Source organism: Pleurodeles waltl, chromosome 4_2, assembly GCF_031143425.1.
Source record: "Pleurodeles waltl isolate 20211129_DDA chromosome 4_2, aPleWal1.hap1.20221129, whole genome shotgun sequence".
Classification (NCBI taxonomy): domain Eukaryota; kingdom Metazoa; phylum Chordata; class Amphibia; order Caudata; family Salamandridae; genus Pleurodeles; species Pleurodeles waltl.
This window is the reverse complement of record NC_090443.1, coordinates 816,616,556-816,642,243: the sequence shown is the minus strand read 5'-3', so window position 1 is coordinate 816,642,243 and position 25,688 is coordinate 816,616,556. Positions and strand designations below refer to the sequence as shown.

Sequence of the window (25,688 nt, the reverse complement as noted above, 5' to 3'; positions counted from 1 at the left end):
GAGCGAGGATCACCACCAAGTGAAAGTGTTTGCAACGCTTGGAAGAGAAGAACTGAAGTGCTTATATACCAGAAAACAGGAAGTAACACAACGGGAAGAAAGTGCAACACCATCTTGGATTGGGAAAGACCATATAGAAAAAATAGGAAAAAAGACCAAGTAGAAAAGGAAAAAGAAAAAAGGCATGCTGGGAAGAAGAATACCAGAGAGGAAGAAAACATGGACACCAAGAAAAAAGAAAAAACGAAGTTGGAAAAAAAAGGAAAAGGAGGAAAAAAAAGGAAAAAACCCAAGGAGGTAAGCATATGTGAATTCAGGGAGGGTGGCAGGGGCTGTGGCATGACCCAGAGAACAAAACGTGCCTCCTGGGTCACACCGCGAAAACAGGTAGGCAAAATAACAGGCTGCGGCGGTGCCGGTGTCCCGAAACTCGGACCACCGGCCCGACTGCGGCTCGAAAAAGAGTCGCCACGGTAGTCCACTCTATGCAATTGTACCGTACGCCACTTGACTCTACTCCACTGTGTGCCACTCCACTCTGAAGCACTCCATCATACACAATTCCACTGTATGACACTCCACTGTATGCTGTATGCTAATACACTCGACGCCACTCCAGTGTATGACACTCCATTCTACACCACTTCATTCTACACTGTTCAATTGTACCCCATTCCAATGTATGGCACTCCACTGTATGCTATTACACTCTACCCCACACCACTGTATGCCACCTCAGTCTACACCACTCCATTATACACTACTCCACTGTAATCTGTTACACACTATGCCACTCCACTGTACAACACTCCACTCTATGCTACTCCACTCTATGCTATTACACTGCACACAACTCTACTCTGTGTCAGCCCACTCTAAGCTATTACACTCTATGCAATTCCACTATGCACCTCTTCAGGGTACATCACTTGACTGTATGCCATGCAGCTATATACTACTCCAATTAATACTATTCTACTCTACGCCATTCCACTTTATGCCACTCCACTCTGTCACTCCAGTGTATGCCACTCCACTCTATTCCACTCAATTCTACACCACTCCATTGGATGCCACTCTCCTGTACACCACTCCACTATATGCTATTTCACTCAACCTCACTCCACTGTACACTAGTCTACATCACTCCACTTTATGCCACTCCAGTCTATGCTATTCTACCCTACAACACTCCAGTGTACACCACTCCACCTTACATCACTCCATTCCACGCTCATCCATTGGATGCCATTGCACTCTACACTGCTCCACTATATGCTATTTCACTATATCCCACTCCACTGTACACTACTCTAGTCCACACCACTCCGCTGTATGCCACTCTACTCTACGCTATTTTACTCTACACCTCTTTACTGTACTTCACTCAACACTATTCCACTGTGTGCCTCTCCATTCTACTCTATTACACTGTACACATCATCAATCTTTGCCCCTCTACTGTATGGTATTCCACTCTACCCTACTCCTCTGTACACCACTCCACTATTCTACCTCATGCCATAATGTACCACCCCAATCCAAACCACTTCACTGTATGGCACTACACTGTACACTACTACACTATACACTATTACACTTTATGCTACTCCACTGTACACTACTACAGCACACACTATTACACTCTACGCCTCTCCACTTTGTCACTCCAGTCTATGTTGCTCCACTCTATGCCACTCAAGTGTACTCTCCTCTACTCTATACAACTGCACTGTACAAAACTCTATACATTCTATGCTACTCTACTAGACTCCAGTCTATCTCCGTACACTCCACTGTCCAAGTTTGCACTCAACTCTATGCCCGTACACTCTATTGTACAACACTCTACTCCACTCTACAACGGTTTCCAACATTGTACGACACAGCACTCTGCTCTACTGTTGAGACACCATTCCAATTTAACAGTGTTGGTGACTGCGCTATGGCGCTTTAATATATGCCACCCCACTCTACGCAAATCCACTGTACCCTACTCCACTCTACGCCACTCCAATGTATACCACTCCACTCTATTCCACTCTAAAACACTGCACTGTTCTATACTCCACTGTACCATATTCCACTGTGTAGTATTCCACTGTATGCTACTCCACTTTATGGTTATCCACTCTATGCCACTAAAGTGTACACCACTCCACTCTACACCACTACATTGTATGACACTCTCCTCCACACTAGGTAGCTCTACTCTATAAAAATCTGCCACATTTCATAGTACTCTACAATATTCTACTCCACTCTATTCCCATACACTCCACTGTCCAACTGTATAGTCCAGTCTATGCCTATATACTCTATTCCACTATATGACTATTTTTTATACAACACAGTACTCCACTGTACGAGACCCCACTCCAATTTAATAGTTTACTACTTGCACTACACCAGTACACTTTACTCCCTGACACTTTATGACTCACCAATACACTCTATTGTACTTTACTCCACACTACTCTGCAACACTCCACTCAGCTATACAACACTGTATGAGACTGACCTTCACTTTATGCTAGTAAACAACAATCCACTCTATGCAGCTCCACTGCTTTACACACTGCTGGACTCTATGCAACTCCACTCTCCAATATTCTACTGCACTGTATACCACTCTCCATCACTTTACTCCTGTCTATACCCCTTCACTCCACTGTGCAACACTGTACTTTACTATATGCTACTGTACTGCACTCTATTTCACTCTACTCTATGATACTCTAGTCCACAATACAACAGTGTACGATACTCTTTGTATGCCACTGCATCCAACTACACTATACTCTGACACAGTACTCCACTTTACTCCACTACTGTACAATATGCACTACGCTCTAGACCACTAATTCCATTCTAGTCTATAACGCTGTATTCCAATCCACTCTAACACACTCTACAACACTATACTGTACTGTACACAACTCCACTGTACACCATTCCACTCTACACAGATCAACTAGTCTATCTATGCCACTCTACTGTACATCAGAAATACTGTACTGCATCCCACTAAACTCTACTGTATAACATAGATTTCCAATTTATGACACTTCACTCAACTGTGTGCTACGTCCCTCCACTCTACTGCATTCCACACCACTATAGTCCACGACAGGCCATTCCACTCTATTACACTTTACTCCACTCTACACTGTCCCACTCCAGTGTACACAATTCCACTATACTCCACCCTAATACTCTATATTCCACTCTATGCCACTGTACCTTACTGTACTACACTCTACGCTGCTCCACTGTCCAACACTCTACTCCACTGTATGCAACTCCACTACTGAACATACAAAAAAGGTGTACACTGTTCCAAATGGAAAAATATAATCACTAGGGGAACATTAAAGTTCAGGAGCAAGAGCCCTCACACATCCAAGAGGATGTCATGCTTCATCATTGGGTAGCTCCTCGTCAGACCGGCGCTGCAATGTCTGACGGGCTCCCCTTAAGGGGGCTCTTTGCCTGAGATCTTTTAGGTAGCAGCCGTGGTAGCGGACACTACAAGACCTGGTGTTGCGGTCAGGCGCTAATCCTGGCAGGAGAGTGAAAGCTAAAATTGGTTCCCAGTCTTAATAGGAGCGAGTCAATTTAATTAATCAATGGAATAAGACCGGGACCAAGATTAAAAACAGAAGGAAAGTGTAAAATGAGGAATAATGCTCAACCACTTTCTGCATGGTGCTGGAGCTTAAGGAGATTATCATCGGGCTCCTAGGACATGGTCAACATGTTTCGCGTACAGTGGTCTAACAAGATCCTATGACGCTTCTTCAGGACCAATACATAATAAGACTTCTCCTGTCTATATTACCGAAAGTTTGCATTGAAGTTCACTAATTGTCAGAAACCTTTAAAGATCTTTTCGGGAGAGCACGTCAGGGTAGGTTCCCCTGCAGACTGCCGTCATCCACAAATAGTGACCGCTTTCGGCATGCTACTTCCCAAGGGGCCCCCCATGTATCAAGGGATGGGCGACCATTAAAGGTTTCTGACAATTAGTGAACTTCAATGTAAGTGACTATATGATTTGTTTGACATTTTTGCAAACTTTCGGTAGCACTCCACTCTTTGAAACTGTACTTCACCCATTCTAAAACACTCTCCACTGTGACAGTCTACAATACCCTACTCTACTGTTCGATATACCATTCCACTGTGCAACTCACTGCGTCAGTCTACAATACTTGACTCCACTTTATGAGACACCGTTTCAGGACACTATATAACACTTTACTACACTGTATGGTACGCTTCTACACTCTACTCCATTCACTTTCAATCTACAATCCTTCTTTAGAAGCTTTGTTATAGTTAGGAAAACACATTTTTCCTACACAAACCAAGTTTAAACTACATAGACTTTTAAACATTTTAAAGTTATAGTTATAACTTTCATTTGCAATGTATTCACCACCTTAAAATTATTATAAGTAGCAGACTTCGTTACACACTCTTTTCAGCTCGCTAACCAGACAACACCCCTGCTACCGAAATCATAAAAAAAGTGGACCAGGCAGCTTGGCCAAATTGGCACGGGGCTGTGTGGCCCCCCTCCCGAACCATTAAAAGCCCCAAAGACCCCATCTCCCGTCTGTAGCCCCACACCTGAGCCATGACAGGCCCCGGAAGCCCAACCCAAGGCTGAAATTAATCAATATGGGGAGGTGGGCTGCATGGCCCCTCTCCCTGAGCTGTTAAAGGCTCCCGGAAGCCCACCCCATGGCTGAAATTAATTAATCTGGGGAGGAGCCTGCACAGAGTATTTTTTCCCTTGGGCTTGCTTGCTGACTCCCATGGGAGCGAGCGTTATGTTGCAGCTGTTACAGGACTCGGGAGCTTAGCCCCTGTTCGGAACTTGTAGTAACAAAATGATATAATAGGTTAGGTATACCCTACGCGCCCAATACCCCATGAGGTGGACCCAGAAGGACCCCACTTGGGGCTAAAATTAAAATGATTAGTAATTTTTGCTGTGATCCTACTGGACTCCAGCAGGATCGAAAAAAACAGTGTCCCAGGCCGCATTCTTTAATTAAGAGGAAAGGGGTACGTGACCCCCCTCCCTAAGCTATTTTTTAGCATGGGACCCTATCTCTACCGTAGGGTAGGTGTGTGCACCTCCCCTTCCTAAGCTGTATTCAGTTCCAGGGACCCACAGTATTTCCCTCCCTCGGCCTTTAAAAATCCCTGGAGACCCCATCTCATACGACCGTGCATTTGAAAAAAGAGAGGGGGCAGCTCGCTTGCTGTATCCTAGTGAGTCCACCCCAGAACACATTGGTTTCCCTGCCCACACCAGCACGGGAAGGGATACATGTGCTTGCATCTGCCTGGCAGGAGCATTTTTGAATCACCTGCCAAATGGGAGCAAACATAAAGTCTGCTTCCAGTTATAGGGAGTTTTATAAATGCTCTCGACAGTTGGGAGCAGACTTGAGCTCTCTTTCTCTGACTGCACTGATGCAAGCAAGGAAACAGATCAAGAGAAGGCTCGAGCCCGGGCATACAGTCCCCCTTTCCCTTTAAATAAAAATGGCCCTGGGGATGGGTCTCTAGGGCCTAATGAGACTCTTGGGGGGACAAACAGTCCCATCCCCTTTAAAATAAACAGTGTTGGAGAATTTGCCTCTTGGTCCTTTACGTAGGTGTAGTGTAGAATATGCACTAAACATTAACTCAGTGAGGCAGTACTTACCAATTAACCAGTAAAAAGTACTCCAGTTGGGTAGACATTTTGTGCAAATGTGCAGACTCTTGTTACATTAAAAGCTTCGCTGCCAGGCCTTTTCCCCATCAGGTGCCAGGCCTTATTTTGGCTATTTGGGGCAGGGCGCGCTTAGGCCCTCATAACTTTTTCTCCACATAAGCTACCCACGCCAAATTTGTGTCCTTTTTTTCCAACATCCTAGGGATTCTAGAGGTACCCAGACTTTGTGGGTTCCCCTGAAGGAGACCAAGAAATTAGCCAAAATACAGTGAAAATTTCGTTTTTTTTTTTAAATGGGAAAAAAGGGCTGCAGAAGAAGGCTTATTTTTTCCCCCTGAAAATGGCATCAACAAAGGGATTGCGATGCTAACATCACCAGCTTCCCAGCTTTGCCCCAAAACACAATGTGGACACATCACATTTTCCCAAAGAAAACAGAGGTGTTTTTTGCAAAGTGCCTACCTGTGGATTTTGGCCTCTAGCTCACCCGGTACCTAGGGAAACCTACCAAACCTGTGCATTTTTTAAAACTAGAGACCTAGGGGAATCCAAGATGGGGTGACTTGTGGGGCTCTCACCAGGTTCTGTTACCCAGAATCCTTTGCAAACCTCCAAATTTGGCAACAAAAAAACCACTTTTTCCTCACATTTCGGTGACAGAAAGTTCTCGAATCTGAGAGGAGCCACAAATTTCCTTTCACCCAGTGTTCCCCCAAGTTTCTTGATAAAAATGGTACCTCACTTGTGTGGGTAGGCCTTGTGCTCGCAACAGGAAATGCCCCAAAACACTATCTGGACACGTCAAAATGATCAAATACAAAACTACCTGTTTTTGCGGGGGCACCTGCGTTTTTTGTCCTGGGCTCAGCAGCCATCTAGGGAAACCTACCAAACCCAGACATTTCTGAAAACTAGGCACCCGAGAGAGTCCAGGGAAGTGTGACTTGCGTGGATCCCCCAATGTTTTCTTACCCAGAATCCTCAGCAAACCTCAAATTTAGCTACAAAATCAAATTTTTCCCACATTTCTGTGTAGGATCACTGCACCAGGACAAATTTACTACCACCCAACATTTCCCTCAGTCTCCTGGTAAAAATGATACCTCACTTGTGTAGTGCTTGTGACAGGGAAGAGCTAAAAACACGTCGAAATTGAGGAGGAACCAAAGTGGGTCCAAAAGGGCAGTTTGAAAAACATTTTTAGGCTGACAAGTGCAGCAGAAATTTTATCGGTATAGATGAGACAATGCTGGGTGGTAGAAATTTTGTGGATTCCTGCAGATTCTGGAAGGTTTCATCACAAAAACGTGGGAAAAATGTGTGCTTTCCAGCAAAGTTGCAGGTTTGCAGGGCATTGTGGGTAAGGAAATGGTGCGGGGTGCATGTGAAGCACACCACCCTGGAATCAACTAGATGTTTATTTTTCAGATGTGTCAAGGTCTTGTGGATTTTTCTACATGACAGCGTCCCAAAGTAAAAAAAAGTGCAGCCCTTACCATTCCAAGTGGGACGATTTTGAGAGTTATCAAGTTGTCATGGCCCAAATGTAAAACAAAAAACTAAAATAATCAAATGTCCTCTTGCTTGCCATGGGATAGGATGTTTTAGTGTGCAGGGGAGAGCTGAAAGACTGTTAGCCCCTTCAGTTCGGATGGGGGCATAACCAGGCCCATACTGGTTGGTAACCACCACCCCACAATTTTCTTTTTTTTTTTTTTATTTCCTGACATCTAGTAGACTTTCTGTCCCCCTGGGGTGTGGATCTGGGGTAATTGCCCAATCTGCCCACTGGTGGGTAGAACAACTTTGGCCCCATTTATTTGGGGTGGGGGTATGGCCATACCCTTAACCTCTTATTTTGAAAAAAAAATCTTCCCTGGTCTCTGGTGGGCTTTCTGCCCCTTCCAAAAATAGGCCAATCTGCCCCCAAGGGGGGCAGGTATGGCCAACAGTAATGTGCCCCCATGGGGAGTGATCCTTGCCCAAGGGGCTGCCCCCCCAAACAAAACACACACATACACACACACCAATCCATGGTGCCCCAAGGGGAGCAGAAATGGCTTAAATACAATTTGCCCCCCAGGGGAGTGACCCTTGTCTAAGGGGTCGCTCCCCATACATAAAAACATAAAGTAAATAAAAAAATATATATATCCCTGTTGTCTAGAGGTTTTTGCCTCCCCTTGGGGGCAGATTCGCCTAATTATATTAGGCCGATCTGCCTCCGGGGGAGCAGAAAAGGCCTACAAATATTTTGCCCCCCTGGGGAGTGGCCCTTGCCAAAGGGGCCGCTCCCCTTATGCGTTAGTATAAAAAATAAAAAAATCCCTGGGGGGGCAGATATGGCCTAAAAATAATTTGGCCCCCCGGGAGCGACCTTTGCCTAAGGGGTCACTCCCATATGTAAAAAAAGAAAAATAAACAAAAAAAATAATTATCCCTGGTGTCTAGTGGTTTTCTGCCCCCCCCCCCCGGGGGCAGAAATGACCTAAAAATCATTTGGCCCCCTGGGCACTGGCCCTTGCCAAAGGGGCCACTTCCCTTATGCGCAAGTATGAATAAAATGAATAATCCCTGGTGTCTAGTGGTTTCTGCCTCCCGGGGGCAGATAGGCCTAAATATGTCAGGCCGATCTGCCCCTAGGTGGGACAGAAATGGCCTAAAAATGATTTGGTCCCCGAGAGCGACCCTTGCCTAAAAGGTCGCTCCCCAAACATTTAAAAAAAAAAAAAAAAATGTATCCCTGGTATCTAGTGGTTTTCTGCTCCTGAGGGGGCAGAAATGGCCTAAAAATAATTTTCTGCTCCCCTTATGCACAAGTATGTAAAAAAAAAAAATAATCCCTGGTGTCTAGTGGGTTCTGCCCCCCTTGGGGCAGACCGCAAGGCCGATCTGCCCCTGGGGTGGCAGAAACGGCCTAATAATAATTTGCCCCCCAGGGAGCGACCCTTGCCTAAGGGGTCGCTCCCCAAACATAAAAAAAAAATACAAAATTATCCCTGGTGACTAGTGGTTTTCTGCCTCCGGGGGGCAGAAATAGCCTAGAAATAATTTGCCCCCCCCCCCCTGGGGAGCGGCCCTTGCCCAAGGGGCCGCTCCCCTTATTGAAATACAAAAAAAAAAAAACTGGTGTCTAGTGGGCATTTCTGCTGCCCAATCGCATCGCGATCGGGCAGCAGAAATGCTTAGAGAGACATGAAAGGAGAGGAAAGGCTTTTCCTCTCTTTTCATGCCTCTCTGCCCCCTCCACCTGATCGGAGGAGAAATACTTTTGCATTTCTCCTCCGATCGGCGCTGGAAGCTGAGCTTCCAGCGCAGAGGGGAAGGCCTCTAATGAGGTCAGCGCGCATTACCGCGCTGATGTCATCAGACGCCACAGGGGGTTAGAGGGGGGAGGGGGTGGAAGGGGAAGAGTTTCTCCTTCCATCCCTGCCCAGGGGAAGGGGGGTGCTTGGCCATCGGGGGGAGCACTAGCGCTCCCCCCCCCGGGGGCCCATGGCAGGAGGAGCTGGTTGTCTTGGGCACCCACGGGGTTAATACATATTCTGGCTCTAATGCGCATTTCTCAAAAAATTTATCCTCAAAGGGAAACACTTACAAATGTAAACATAGCATGTGCCCTCGTTGAAGCCCCACTTTGGTAAAGGACATTTCATCCTAACTTCTTTCGCTTGGCCAAGGAAAAGGAAGAATATTTTCTCTGCAGTTCCACACTGAAAAGATGATCTGAAATCCTTGATGGAGGTGAATGCATTGTTGATTTATTGGACAGCAATCTCTTCTGTAGTGATTGTCCAAGACAAGTTAGTTATTTTTTGTCATCACCAGGATTAGGGGCAGAGTCCATGGTTCTCCCTTATAATTACTGTTGAGAATGCAAATGCGCAAAATCACCTATAAGCGCTGCCGATTTGGCCCCGGCCCGTCCTTGTTAGTAGTATGCAATAGTGTTCCTGCCCTTTTCTAAGATGATGGATAGCCCAACTTTCCAAAGTAACCATAGCACATTTTCTGCTGATTTTGATGGTGCGTTCTTGATACAGAGGAATATGAGGACATCTCCACCAGGAAAAGAAGCACTTAATTCATATCATTAAGGAGAAGTGCTTGTTTGGTGGAGATTCAGCTCTTTGTCTTTAGTCTTGTCATCTTCTCTATACGAGTATTCATGATGTCACCAATTTATCTATGAAGACATTCGAGGAAGAATCACATTGCCAAAATTACACATACACAAGATCAATAGAGACATTACCTTGTGGGCTTTTATGCAGCTGGAGGGCATGCACTAGACAAACCCAAAGCATTAAAGTAATGTTATAGTTAGATGTGACAAACAGATCTGTTTTTGTTTTAACAAAAACATAGAAATTCACTGAAAACAAACAGAGTTTAAAGTAACGTTATAGTTAGGAGTGATACAATGATCTGTATTTTGTTAAAAAAAAAACCTTAGAAATGAATTGAAAACACCAAAGCTTAAAGTGACGTTATAGTTAGGTGAATATGACAGTGACAACATTAACGTTTTGAACTAAAAAAAACACACCTACATTCACCAGTTATGGTTAGGACTGCTTATGACCTTACATATTAAATCACTCATGACAAGTTCCATGACATCATTGATGACAGCTCAAAAATAAATCTCAATTTACTAGCAATAAGAAGGATGCCATATGGAGATTCATTTGCTTTTCTGCAGTAATATTTTCAGTGCTATTGATCACTAACAGTGGTGTACATTTCTGTAAGAGCTAAACACCAAAGAAGCTTTTTTTCCTCTGTGGGTATGTCTGTCTGGGTTTCATAATAGACTTAAGAGTACATAAGTACCTTAAATCCATTGAAATATTTAAAACACTTTTCAGTGTGTTTACTCTAATATAACAGTTAGGTAAAGTTTCATAGATATGTAAAAAGTAGATGTTAAATTTACATTTCCAAAATTTGTGAGGTGAAATCTTAAAAACCTTTGCCATTATTAAATGTAATTTAAAAATAATGTTCCAAATACAGTGACACCTGCCTGCATAAAACACATTATTGTTGTTAGCCAGACCTCAAACAATGGCACATTTAACTAGAGATATTTTGTTTTCATGTTATAATGTAATTTCATTGCTTCCGATGTAGCAATCACTTAAAAGTGGTGTCAGGATTTCACTGAAATTCAGGCCAACAACTTTGATGCTAAGCCCACCCCTTTCCCCATCAGTCTAATAATATCTGTAATGTAACTCCAGAATCTGAATCATTGTACAGGGTTCAAAAAGAGAAGGAAGATAGAGACAAAAGAAACAGTCCATAAGTGTCATGACTCATTGACTTCAGAACGAAAGGCTAGTGGGAGACATGCCGCAAAGACCCTCAATCTGCAATGGACTAGCTTGTAACCGGACCACAAATCTATGTGTATCACTGTCTCATTGTAGCTATGGCATCACCAGGAGCTTGGGTGCACAAAAGTAAATAAAATAAACCAGCCAGCATGAGTAAAGCTCCAGGTAACAGTGCTCAGCAAGGTAAGTTGTTCAGGCAAAGACACAAAACTAAGGAAAGAAAGACATTGTGATCCTGTGGATGATATAGTCAAGAAGACGCTAGTACCTTGCATGCACTCCAGGTTTGTTACTGATGTTATGCCAGACAGTGCAGCTCTTCCTTTAATGGGTAAGAATGTTCCAGGCATGCAGAAGAAAGAGATGGGATTAAGGGCCTAAGAGTACAACAGTGCATACATGAATACACCGTTCATTTTCTATGCACTCTGTTATCCTAAATATTTCATATATATTTCATGTCTATGGGAATTATATTTCACTAATGCATTGCTTTTAACTTTTCTACCTCTCTCAGTGAGCCCTTGATATATAAAGCATGCCATACACTATAGTGTGCTCTATAGGGGTGACAGGTCTGTTCAACACATTATCCAAAAGTTGTTTTTTATTGATATTTTTAAAATTCAGATAATTATACAATTTAATTTATAAGTACAAGTGTTTATGTTTGACATACAGACCTGAATTGGATGCTTGTGACTCTCCAGAAAAATATCCACAACTTTTTCATGTGATCTTGGACATCGAAATAGAAGCAACTGATAGACAGACAGATTTAACACCTCCTTGGGAACATTTTGTTACAAAAGACATCAATCCCAACCTACTGTTTTCTTCTCAGCAAGAACATCAAGATGCTCTTGCAGTTGGAGGTAGGAGACCCATTACTTGTCAAACTAACAATTCTTGAATCCAGTTTGTACTTTTGACATATGCCTAATGTCATGTAAGAATGAATGTATGTGTTTTTCAGGTAGGCCTCCTGTTGAAGTACCTCAAGATAACCTAAGAAATGCAGGGCAAGGTGCATTCTTTCCATCTTTGAATTGGCAAGGTACCTTCAACAGAAATAATAATTACAGATAATGTGCATTCTGACAGCTATGTTCAGTTTCTTGCATACATTCCATTGTGGATAGAACTATAAGACAGTGTGAGTTCAAAGCCTTGCAACTACTGCAGAATGAAATTAAAGCAGCAGATAAATGATTAAATGGAAGAATTGTTTTTCACAATGTCATTTATGCCAAAGTTGTTTTTTCCACATCAAAAAGAATATAAATAGGGAAATTTGACACAAACATTTTTTTAATGGCGGTATTTTACTAACATTCAAATCTCAAATAAAAGTATTATTGTTCCAGTTCAGCATATGCCTCTCAGTTTCCTCTATAATGCCATGCCAAAATATAGCTCAAACCTGTTGACCTCGTTTTGTTCAGCATACAGCACCCACAAATTTTAAATGCGTCATCAGAGGAGGTGATGTCACAACTGTCTTTTAATACCTACTACCTAACGTATCCACTAAATATTGCCCAGTCTCTTCTGTCCTTTTCTTTAATATCTCCAATTTGCTTTCTTCCTGCCTCGAATCCACTTTTATTTACATCACCCCCTACTTTATTCTACCTCACCCACCAGCATTCTTAAGGTCTTTCCCCAACCATCTCCTTGCTCTAGGACATTTCTGTCTTTTACTTAACCACCACTCCTTCTATAATTTTTCAGAAGACTTCAAAATCTTCTCCTTATAGGGTTATTCCTTTCTTCCCCTTATTACGCTTCCATTAATACTTTTCCCCTTCCTTTAATAGACAGAAGATATCAATCCGTGTCCTAAACCCAGCCAAAAGTAAAAAATGGGCTTGTACATACAGCCCTTTCAAACTAACTTCCATCTATTCTCTCTAGACTTTACAAATGTAATCTGTGACTAAATCTTTGAAGTCCTCCTCTTATGTGATTGTGTTTTCATGCTGACCTCCTTAACTCCTTCCTGTAGCTGGCACTGTTGCTCCCTTCAGCATCCACAAATCATGCTCCACTAATTGGGGTTGGATTTCTGGTGACTTAAACAAACTGAAATTAAGTTTCTGATGCCTTAACTCTGACCAGAGTTGTCTCAATGTGAAGGACAAACATATTGCCATTAAGTTGACTCTGACGGCTTCCAAATAAGCAAACTTTGAAGCTAAAAGATAATTTCTCTCAGTCAGAATTATTCAGGTGTTCAATTAGCAATGAAAACATTTTGTCATGTTTAAGATGTTCATATTTCCATATGTCTACAGTGTAAAGAACTCCCTTCAGTAATATCACAACATTTTTCACAACATCAAGTCCCTTGCAATCCCTGCATAATGGGACCCAGACTTGTTGTTGGGCAATAAGGTTGGTCTCCTTCTTGGAAGACATATATGGAATCTTTTGAGACACCCATGATAGCGTGAGATTGGAGATTTCTTGCAATATGATCACTTTTATCACATATGTTTAAAGTCTGTTTCTGCCCCCACATGCAACTTTTAAGAATTAGTGGAATGAGGTCACATAGTAATGCTGAAGAAGCAACAACCAGCTATCTTTTCACTTCCCTGGATAATATAGGTTGAAGAAGCAGCTATGATCACTGATTTGCCTGCAGTTACAAAATAACTGAGCTTGTATTCACTGGTCCTAGGAGCAGCATAGAAAAAATACTGATAGATTATAATTGTTTAAAATGAAATATATTTTACTGCCCCCACCACCACCTACACATAAAGTTAAGGCTAACTGAATAATTATGGGCACTCCCACTCCATGTACTAGAAAGTAAACAATGTTAGCAAAAAAATGAAAGCTGTTTCTTTAACTTGTTATCTAGGTTACTGTTGCAGTCATTTATCATGGAGTAATCCTGGCAAGAGCAGTAATCTGGTCTAGATTAGATTACTGGAGTGCTCCATATTTATAGCTGCCAAAAGTTAAGTTGCTAGATTCTACAAATGTTAGTTTTCCTCAGTAAATGGCAAAAAGACAACATTTAGCTATATTTCTCAAGTTACATAGACAGCACTGCCTGCAAGTAAACTGGTTTATCCTATTCAGGACAACAATCCTGCTTTACAAATGCATCTGGGCTGCAGGCCTTGGCCTGGGAAGAAAGCTACTATTGGATTTAACATGTCTTCTGCTTGCACACAGATTTACAACAGTCAGAGTGTAGGAGGGAGATGAAGGACAAGAAGTTTTGGGGGTTAACATTTGGAATGCATATACTGTTTAAATGTGGTTAGAGACCAGTCTATGGAATCCTATTAAGAAATTGAAATTATTTATTTTCATATGATTGATGCCATACTGTAAAATCAGCCGCCATGAGTATGGTTAATGTTCATGATTACCAATATTGCCTGTTGTACTTAGGAACATCAGATTAATACAAATCAAATTAAACATCACCATTAATAGAAACCATGAGTGTTCTGATGTTTCATGAAGCAGTGAAATGTAACTCACATGCAGCCGGGCCTTTTTTAGAGGTGAGAGGTAGTAGTAAACCAAAATCAGAGGAATTCCTGAGCATCTGCCACTTATTTTCTCTGTGGCTTCAAGATGTGCCTAAACTGGTTACTGGTGGCCTAAATGCCATAAAACCACTATGTCTTGGTCTTCAAAGGCCCATCCTGTCTTTGGTAGGCCTGCATGGCAGTCAGGAGTACTTTTTACAAAAAATAAAATAAAAACCCTGCTTTGTTTCAAAGAAAAGAAAAATGCCAGGAGGTCCACCATGACAAACTTTTTTGCAAATGTGTTCCTGCCATATCACCAGAAGCACCTTCAGAGAAAAACTCAGATGACCATGTGATAATCTTTATATCAGGCTCTTAGATTTACAAGGATGTGACACAGCACAATACAGCATACAACTTGCTGTGTTGCATCACAAGGAGAGGACAGGAATGCTCATATCTACTAAGATATGGCTCATTCCTGCTTTCTCCCAGCTCTGGAACACACAGTGCAGCCTAGCGCCAACGCAGGCATCCTTGCATCATGGTGCAAGGGTGTCTGCATTGCAGGCAGCATTGTTTTTGTGCAGCAAAGGACACTTCCTCTGCACAAAAAAACAATCTGCTGAGGCTTTTTCCTCTCTTTACCGGTGCTGCAGAATGTAGCACACATAGAAAGAGGAAAAAAAGAGTAGTAAAGATATTTCTATACATTGACTCTCCCCTGGGAAGGTGTACTCTTTTGATGCATTCCCAGGTTTACTACTGGTAGTAAATTTGGTAATGCACCAAAATCCATAGTTGTATGCATGAGAACACCAAAGCTCCACCCTGGGAATGCCTTCCCAAGGCATAGTAACACAATTCAGCATTGTGTTACACCATATTTACTATGCTGGATTTACTATTCACCGAAGCTCGCTTCTTGTGGCACAGTAAACCTCACTTAAGGATTGCATTACCCTTGCATCACTTTGTGTGGTGCAAGCGGAACACAATCCTTTCTTAAATGTGACCTCGAGTATTCACAAATAACACTGTTTTAATAAACTTAGTAGTGTACCAAAATGTTTGGATTAGTCACTCACTAATGACGGTGCACCTCTCTATGTAAAACATTGCAAATGTCACATAACGAGACCATGTCACCAATATTATACATTTCCTCCTGCCTGCAAATGATATAAAGTAGAAGAACTTGAATATCAGTGGTGCAATTCCAATGCTAATGCAGAAATGACTTTGTGCAGAACCAGGTGAATGGTATGTTAAAAAGTGGATGGGAAGAGGGGAAATGCATACTATTACAACTGCAAAAATGAAGCAGTCAATAGACTGAAGCAAATAATCAATGGTTCTTGCAAACTGAGAGACCCACAGGACTCTGTAACCCTGCACTTACTGCTGATGTTCTTTAAGTTTCTATAACAAAAGTCCTAAAGAGTGGAGTAAGTTGTTCCAAAACATTCCCCTGATCCATCACAAAATAGTTTTTGCCATTTGTGTTACCTACTGTAAAACACCTGATTGAGAAGATGAAGAAAACAAAGAAAACTAAAGCATCCATGCTGCCTACTGCCCCATGTTTGACCTCTTTACAGTTCAGTCACCAGTCTTAGTCAGAATTGTCTTCACGAACAAAATCTTAAAAAGGGAATCGACCCGAAATTATCCTCACTACATGGAGCAATACAACCAACTCCACAATAGTTTCATTTCAGACCTATGATAGTTAGAGAAGAAGTACATGCAATTCACTGTGATGATTCAGTCACCCTTCATATTCAACATCTATGTCTGCCCACTGACCTAGAATGTTGGACAGTACAGTTCCAAATGGAGAAAACATCCGACACATATACTCATGAAAATAAGAACAGGTGTACTACCGACTGGAGGAAACCTATTGGCTCAAAGACAGGAAAAATGGAATTGAGAAGCACAAAGGAGAAGGTGATTTCATTAATTCTGTTTTGTATTGTGTAACCCTTCAGGGAGCTACAGCTCTGTCTCGTAACATAAAGAATGAGGATGTGATCTCTAACTCGGATCTGACCTCCTCTGCACAAATACAAGATTGGCCTATGCTCCAATGTCTAACTTACCTTGCTGGAAATGTTCCTTGGCGGACAGTTTACTCCATCACAATGGTGACGGATGTCCCATCCACTGAAATCGAAATCCCATTAGATAAACCATAGCTGCCAAGGTTTCAGATTGCTATGTGTGACATTTTCATAATGTCTGTGTAATTATGAGTGACATTTCAACTACCATGAGTGACACTTTCTGGCAAGCCAAATAAAGTAATGAAGACAAGGGAACCATATAATTATTGCAATATATCAAGAATCCTATACCTCCCATTATACACCAGCACCACCTTGCAGCCTTTGATAAACACTATTTGAAGCTTACGTAGCAAAGTGAGAAACTGGAACAAGAACGTTTTACTGCACTTAAGAACTTGCGTGACAATCTCTGGCATTGCGGTAATGCAAAAAAAATGACCGGAAATGTGTTATTCTAATGCGAGATGAATAACACTTGGCAGGGCTGATAAAATGGGATTAAGATTTTGGCGGACGGGTCATCCGTCGCCGTTCTGACAGAGTAACCCATCCAACAAGTTCCAAATCAAGCCCTAAATCTCCAAGTGAAACTTCTAAAGATAACTTTCACTTTAAACTGTTAGTATATACTTAAATTACTATCATCCTGTGCAGCTCAGACTTGGGAGTCAGTGGTCAACTACAAAAATGCATACATTTCTGAGATTCATACTGAATTGTAGAGTGTGGTATATCAAGAGTAGGGTTGCGCATGTTGCATGCAACAAGTTTCTGTTGATCAGTTGGTATGCCTATGATGTCTTTCCCCGAATCATTTACAGCAGTTGCTAGTTTATTTTAGTTTTATTTTAGTTTTCATTAATATTTTCCCAAAAGTTAAATTTGAGTTCACGTACATCTATAGATAATAAACATAATGCTTACATCGAAATTATAAATGGTATGTACATTACAGTTAGGCTTTCCTGTTTTCAGTTTCTATTGTTGTGAAATATAGTGCCGTTTTTTCAGTGTTTTCTAATATTTTCAAAAACTTAAAAAATCAGTGCTTATCAGTGTTCACTAATATTTGCTCCATTAAAAATCAATGGGGCGGTGTTTTCCATCGCTAATAAGGAACGTTGCCTTCATTTAATTTCTTCTGTCATTCATTCCTCTTGTTAGTTCTTCTTAAATTCTTTCCAGATTCTAACAACCCTTATTTAAAACCTTTCCTTGAAGTTCTGCTTTTGAGTAACTTTATATTAATTCTCCTACACCTGTGCCTTTCTAATTTCCCAACACTCAAACTCCTTTTTACCAGCAGGCCAGCCCGACATCATGTCGAGGGTGTGCATGGATGGAAAAGTTAATTTATATCTCATTAAGATTTGATTGCAGCAGACAAAAATTAAAAGGAGACCATTTACTATGCAAAATTATGGCAAGATAATGCTGAATGGAGTATTTCTGCTTTGGACATGAGCTATATATTGTTGGTGCTTGGTATTTTGTTCTCACAAGGCAGCTTCACACTGCCCTGTTCATTGTCTTAAGACACTAACAAAGGTTTTGATAAGACATGTATTATTACTGTCAGATCTAGACTTATTACTCCTCCGTCTGATCATGGGGGAGAAACGTACAAAGGAATTTATATGCATACTGTCAGCTTCAGGGGCTTTGGTCACTATCAACAATGTTGCTGTATAAAAAAGTAGCTCAGGTATTTAAGAAATACATGATGATGCACAAACTCAGAAGGTGTCCATGCTCTAGGTATGGCTTAATTTGGGCTGTCTGCAGCTTACACTAAGAAACATGGAGCAGTGGCTGGTTCTTCATGTTCATCATCATCATCAAACAGAGCTTTATTCGGTCATTAAAAACACCAAAGCATATATAGGGGGCAAGATACTCTATATTAAGATATAAAAAATAAAACCATCATATAAATACAAACAGCAATAGAAAACAGTCCCCATAGACCCGTGCCACTGATCATGCATATTCGCTCAGATTATGTTAACCATAAATATCATAAAAGATACAGCCATCTCTGCAAAATTGAGATTAACATTCTTTTGAGAAACAGGTATGTGTATGCCATGCGGCAACTAAGAACTTGCTAACTGCTTGCGCCATAATAGAAGTGTCACTTTTTAAAATTCTGAAGGCTGTAACATACTGTCTGATGCCTAGACTCCGGCAAATAGGGCAAATAAACTTGCGCCGGGAAATCGCGTAAGCTGTACAAAAAAAACAGAAGATGTTTAGCCCACTCCAGGGCTGCGCCACAAGCCAGGCATAAGTTTGATGCATAAGTTTTCCTTCAGCTACTAGTAAAAGACATTAATGGCAAACACCCATAACGAAAGCGGATATACAAGCTCTTGGCAAGGGGTTTAGGGATAATATCTAAAAAAAGACTCAAAACAGAGATTCCACTTTAACTTAAAAAATTGATTGGTCAACCGCCCAGGAGTTAAATCAAGAAGATAATTCTTCCTAACATAAGCCCAATAGTCTGATTTCAGAGATTGCATCTGGGCATTACTTAGACCATGGGGGTTCTCCCAATAGCTCCAAAGATCTAACTTACAGAACAAGTTGGACACATACTTGAGCCATGGGATGGAAGCTGCATTAGGCCTTTTTAAAAGATCAGAAATTGAATCCCTGTAAATACTGAGTTCCGGGGTGGACCAAATCATTACCCAATATAACAAAGTTTTTAAAACTAGCATATCTAAGATTCGGTTAAGACTTAGGTCAAAATAAATAGGAGCCAAAGGGATTGCTAACTGGACAAGCAAGTAATGCTCTAGCAAAAATATTTTCTCTCACAGACAATTTTAAGCTTTCTAGTAGCCCCATACCGCTGCACCATAAATAGCAGCGTTTTGGGCTTTTGCCTGATAGATCTTGAGGGCCAGAGATACTGTTCTTGCACTAGTACTCTTGTACAAGAGCAAGATGGCACCCAACCTGTGTTGTAAGAGAAAAGAGCTCTTGCTAATCTGGTATTCCCAATTAAAGTTATTCTCGATCCTATTGATAATCTTTGTAGCCTGCCTTGTTCAAGGGGACTCCATCAACTGAGATTGTGCTTCTCTTAGCTGGCCTAGGACTGAATACCATCAATTTTGTTTTGCTGATATTCAGTTCCAGACCACGGTCTGCACCAAAAGCTAAGAACCTATCAAAAAGGATCTGAAGCCCCATTAGTGTCTTGGAGATATGGAAAGAATCATCCGCAGAAAGTAAAATGGGGATTTTTTTGAGCATTTGGAGTGGGAGCGTCATTCTGACAGGAAGATAAGGCTTGAACCACCTCATTTGTATATAGAGTGAATAATGTCGGTGCCAGGACGCAGCCTTGGTGAACCCTCAGCTGTATGAGAATATGGTTGGTTAATTCTCCCTGATTACCCCATCTCACCTGAGCATAGGTGCCTTTGTGTAACTGTGTTAGAATATGTATTATATTCCTAGGCATGCCCTCTTTATCTAAAGCCTCACACAATTTTCCTCTAGGAACCAAGTCAAACGTGGACCAATGGTCCACAAAAGCAACATACACATTTTTTTTGACAAGAAATACGTACTTCCAATATAAAAAAATCCAACCGAAAGACTTGGTCCAAAGTGCTAGTTTTGGGTCCAAAACCAGCCTCAAGGGGAGACAGCACATTGTTGGCGTCGACCCACTCCAACAGCCTATCAAGAACCTGTTGTGTAATTTTTTTTTGTAAATTATCAATATGGCTGATTGGTCTATAGTTAGTAGCTCTTCATGTTTATGAGCTGTACTTTTTACAGCTCATAGACTAATTTGTGGGTTTTATGAGTTACTACACGCATTGTAGGTAGCACAATTTCAGCTAAACCACATACAGACTTCTCCTAGAATGTGCATTGGCCCTTATGATATTCATGATATGGTGTGTGATCCATGCTTTTCAGATGATGTGAAACTAAACATGTGTGTTGGGGCAGCACTTACAAAAGGACATTGATTCTGGAAGCATTCATTTGTACAGTGATCTTTGGAGCCAGAATACTGATACCTGAGCATTCAGCTGTGAACCTAATGGCCACTACTCAGACACATGCAGTGAATAGTGAAATTAAGCCATATGAGGCGAACCAAACCAATAGTGGAAGTAGGTTCTGTTGGTCCAGGGACATTGCAGATGGTCACAAGGACATATTAAGTGACTTATCATGGTCTGAGTGGGTCTTAGCAGGAACATCCATCAAAGAAAAGTACCTAGATTAGTACTGTTTTAAAACCAGCAGATGTGAAAATAGTAAAAGTGCATTGAAGTTCAATATTTTCTAGTTACTTCTAAAAAGCAAATATTTTCATTTGTGGTGTTTTATACTTTTTGATCCCAGAAACCCTCATTATCACGTCACATAGTCTACAGTATGTAGTAATAGAAAGGAAATAACAGGACATTGTAGACATTGTCAAAGAAAAGAAATTGTAGCACGGCTTATACCATGTGGAGAGTTATATGTAGAAAATTATCAATTTACCATGAAAAAGAGGTCTACAAGTGCTTACACTTTAACACAATATAGAGTGGTAATTTTATCCTTATGTTAGGTTTGGAACTGGATAGATCCAGATTCTTACCCCATGAGCTGCTAACAGGACAATGGGCTGGTCTAAACTGTCTGATTTAGCAGGCGCCTGATGATGTTACAATGTTGGAAACCATAAATATTATTCATTTGTAAATAGTACATCCTCAGTATTGATTCATTATTGGCTTAACATTGACTGATAAGATTGATTGCGGTTGCATGATTATATTGCACTCATTTTACTGTCAGAAGACGTAGCCTTAATGCACAGTCCTTGCAATTAGATAGTCAATCCTGTAAGCTGACCATGTATTGTGCTGAGGAATGGTATATCAGAGGTCCAATGAATGATGACCTTGTGGCTTGGAATCTGTAGCTGTATTAGAAGAAAAACATTAAATAATTACAATTACAAATATGTGTGAAATTGTAAGTTAAACTCATGCATTGATGACTTTAAAAAACATTTAATGCCTATTTTGTTAGTATTATGAATGTCCAAACATACATTCTATGTTTATTTTAGATCAAAGGTCTGACAGGACTGGTGCTCACCCCAACTCTGAAGACCGAGCTGCATTAGTTCATGAAGAAAGTGAACAGTCAGATGACGAACTCCTGTCTCTGTCCAGCCAGCACAGCAACACTAGTACAGAAAAACCACATGGAACACCAAAGCACAGCAAAATACAAGAACCTCAGGTGCCTCCTCCACCACCAGAAGATGTGGACCTGTTGGGCCTTGATGGATGTCAACCAACCAAAGCTTTCTCTTCTCAGCCAATAGCCCCACCTTCTAACTCAGACTTGTTAAGCAATCTGTTTGCAGGGGGTCTTCAAGCAGGACAGTCATCAACTGATGACCTTTTTCATAGTGTTGCAACTGGTTCAGCTCAATCCACTCCACGGAAATCAACAACTTCACCATCACCATCCCCAGTGCCAAAAATAGGAGAAGGTAATGTAAATGGGATCTGCAGGAACCACCTTCATAAATATTGTGCACACTAAATTGATTGATATTTTAATCACATTGGACAAGGAATTCATTTTAAGCTTTATTTTAGAGGCAAAGTCTTAGACCAAGAGAGGTACCCAGCACAAAAATGTGTAGTTGGGTATATATTTGCTAGGATGGGTATCTCCGAAATCACAACCTTACTCAAAATAATAATTGCCCAGTATCTTATACATTGGATGTTACATGCACATTAAATATCTGCAAAGTTATATAGTTTACAATTGTCAACCATGTTATTGAGTGCAGTAGAAATACTTGGATTTAACAAGACTTGCAGCATGTGGTTTCCAAATATGACATAGCAAGTTTCTACCTAAGAACATTCAAATAGAACAAATGTCCTTATTGCATACCTGGACATCTCCTTAAAACTATAGTGGGGAATTTCAGAACTTTGTTAATTTTGCAGATTATTAATATTGAAACACCAAATATGTTTTGACTCTATCCAATTCACTCAGTTTTTCCCATTTACTTTTGCCAGCAAGCTATCTACATGCTTGTTCCTCACAGGTTGATCATCATTAATAGGAATGACATATGGCAGAGTTAAGAGCAATTGTCAGAATTTCACATGTATGACGTAACTGCTCTCACAATAAATGCCCTGTGGGATTCATAAGTAACTTTGTAGACAATTTGAATGTAAGAAACTGGATTAATATTTTGGGTGACTGACTACCCACCTTAAAGAATAATAACAACCTTTGTCAAGGTTGATCGTTGAAAGTCAGTAAATTAACCTGAGCTCAACCTTCTGATAGCTATATCACACACCTCAGTTAAGGCAATGTGTACATTTTTATGCTGTACCAAAACAGTGATAACGTTGAAATGCAAATCAATAAAAATCCCAATTGAAATGAGAAAAATAGGGTAAACCTGAATAAAGAACAAGATGTCAAAATAACAAATTCTAAAAGAGGAACCAGAGATATGAATTTAAGCAGGAGAAGTGCACAGTAGCATAAAGTGCAAATGAAGGTCAATGGTCGCGATAGACCAAGCCCTTAGTGCACCTTGACACTAACTATGATGGAGCACATGTTTGATATACTAACAAGGTTCATCCTGGTAAAAGATTTTGCCTTTCAACTTTAGTTCTTTAAGGCCCACTCTACCACAGGAGTACACTTCTAACTCCCCCCAGGACCTCAGGGGAGGCACTTAGAGTCTCAAAAGATGTTAAGCAGAGGCCACCAGAAGACCAAGCCAATGTCCAATTGCCAGGGGTTCAGCTGGACAGTTGCAAGAAGGGAAACCATATGATCCTTGGAGTCTACCCATTTGTCCTGGGCAGAGGAGAGAGCAAATACATTCCTTCAGGTCTCTTCTCAAGTTGCAGACAGCAGATTCAATATTGTTTATGATCTTCTTCAGGTCCTTTGGGAGGTTCTTTGGGAATTTCCAAGATGCCAAAAGTCTTTGCCCACACTAAACTTGGGCTCTGAGTGCTGGTGGTTTGTGTGGAGAGCATACTATGGTAATCCTATTGCTCCCCGACATCTAACACTAAAATCAAGTTTGGGGCAGCCTGTGTACCCACATTAAACTCAGAGGCAGAAGCTTGGTACAACAAAAGAGGTGTTTTCAGCAACCATAAAGTGAATACACAAGAATTGGTTAGGCATCCGGTTTTCCTTCCTTTCACTTGCACCCCTAGTGTTGTATGTAAACCCAGCTGACCTGACAAGCAGTATTTGACATTCAAGCAGTATTTGACATTGCAGCAGAATTTGACACTGTAATGTGAAAAAGGATGCTCACAACCACACCCTACATATTCTGGCAGATTCAGAAGAGTCATCACTGCCTATTCATATCAGTCTATTGTTTGCTCCCAGGAATCACTTTGCACCTTTTCACACCTTTCACATTCTAATTACTGTCTGGCAGAAGTCGGAAAGCAGATGCAAATTTAGCCTTATGGAACTTTAAGCAGGGAAAAGGTTAGTTTCTAAATACTGCCTTTCCTAAATATTTATAAAAAATCTGACTTTTCCATTGAATTGTATTTTTATAACTATTAAAAATATTTTTTTCTATGCAGTCCCATTCTCGAGACAGACTGTTAAGATTTTGAACTCTTGTTTTCTACATAGGACAGCTAGGCCTCCCTCAGCCAAAAATAGCTTTTGGGTGCTTGCCACTCTAAGGACATGCTAACATAAAATTTCTGCATGTCTTAATTATAAATACCATGCACTTTGCCTTGTGGGCGACAAGACCTTCATATGGATGACTTATTAATATTTATAAAGGAGGTTTTGAACTGTCAGAAGGGTTCATTTTCTCAGGTTGAATTGTTGTGTTTATACTGCCAAAGTCATGCTACACAGGTTAAGCCTGAAGTCATGGTTTACACTGCACTGTAGTGAATGGCACATTATGTGCTACAGTCTACTAATGGCATTTAACTTACAAGACCAAGGTACACTTTGTACCATATACCGGAGACTTACTTGTAAATTAAATATGCCAAAATGCAAAAAGGTAGGGTTCAGCAAAAGACCAAAAATATGGTGTGACCATTCAGAAAAGGACACATTTCCTATACCGAGATTAGAGAAGCTAAAAAACAGTACAAACCAATTTGTTGCAACTTCAAACAACTGAATATTGAGTGTTCACGGTTAATATTGGCAGCAATTCACTAAGCCTGAGACATTAGTACATATCCAGAGTCTTTGAGACTGACTAACAAAGAAACACATAAATCTATTGATTGTTAACTTACATCTGTGTCATAATTTCCCAAGGAGCATATTATGAACATTTCCAGATGTATACATATTGTACACATGCATATACATATTGTACACATGCATACATATTGTCAGGAGATTAAACATTTAGGGGAAATGGACAAATAATAATTTTTATTTTTACCTCTTCTATCTACAAATGAAAAATGGTTTCCATTTGTAGAAATCTCTCAGCTCAAATTAGCTACATTTTTAAGATGCACTTTTAGAATGTTTAAACATCATTATGAATGCTTGTGAATGCCAACATAATTTTGACTTTGTGTGTTCCCTAAAATTCCTCATGACCACCACCCCCATGTTCATCAGGATCCATCCACTATTCTTCCAGTTTCCCATAAGTCTGACTGTGGAAAAACTACACACTTGGCAGACTTCCTACAGGTGTAAATTTTTTCATTTACTATAACTATGCAGAGATATTGATTTGTTGAATCAGTATCTGTCATTTGTTATCAAAGGCAACACTTTTTGCAAATCTAAATTAGATGTCAGCTGTTCTGTTTTCCAATTTCCAGCTCTCTCCTCTTTTTCTGACTTTTCAGAAGAGAAAATAATTCCTTCGGTTCATAATGATTTTCAATTTGTTTTACAATCACAATAAAATTATTTCAAAATGAATTCAAATGTGTGTTTTTCAAAGTATTTACTTTCTGTCTTTCATGTGAATAAGGTG

At 40.7% G+C, this 25,688-nt stretch overlaps 1 protein-coding gene across 8 annotated transcripts in view; it reads left to right on the top strand.

Moving 5' to 3' along the window:
- Positions 1-25,688, top strand: part of DNAJC6 (DnaJ heat shock protein family (Hsp40) member C6) — a 482,733-nt gene that overhangs the window by 326,683 nt on the left and 130,362 nt on the right. For all 8 annotated transcript variants that reach the window (XM_069232500.1, XM_069232501.1, XM_069232498.1 and 5 more), the window contains 3 exons: positions 11,761-11,954; positions 12,056-12,136; positions 21,753-22,184. In XM_069232500.1, coding sequence (XP_069088601.1) covers positions 11,761-11,954; positions 12,056-12,136; positions 21,753-22,184 — 707 coding nt within the window. The remainder of the gene's footprint in view (positions 1-11,760; positions 11,955-12,055; positions 12,137-21,752; positions 22,185-25,688) is intronic.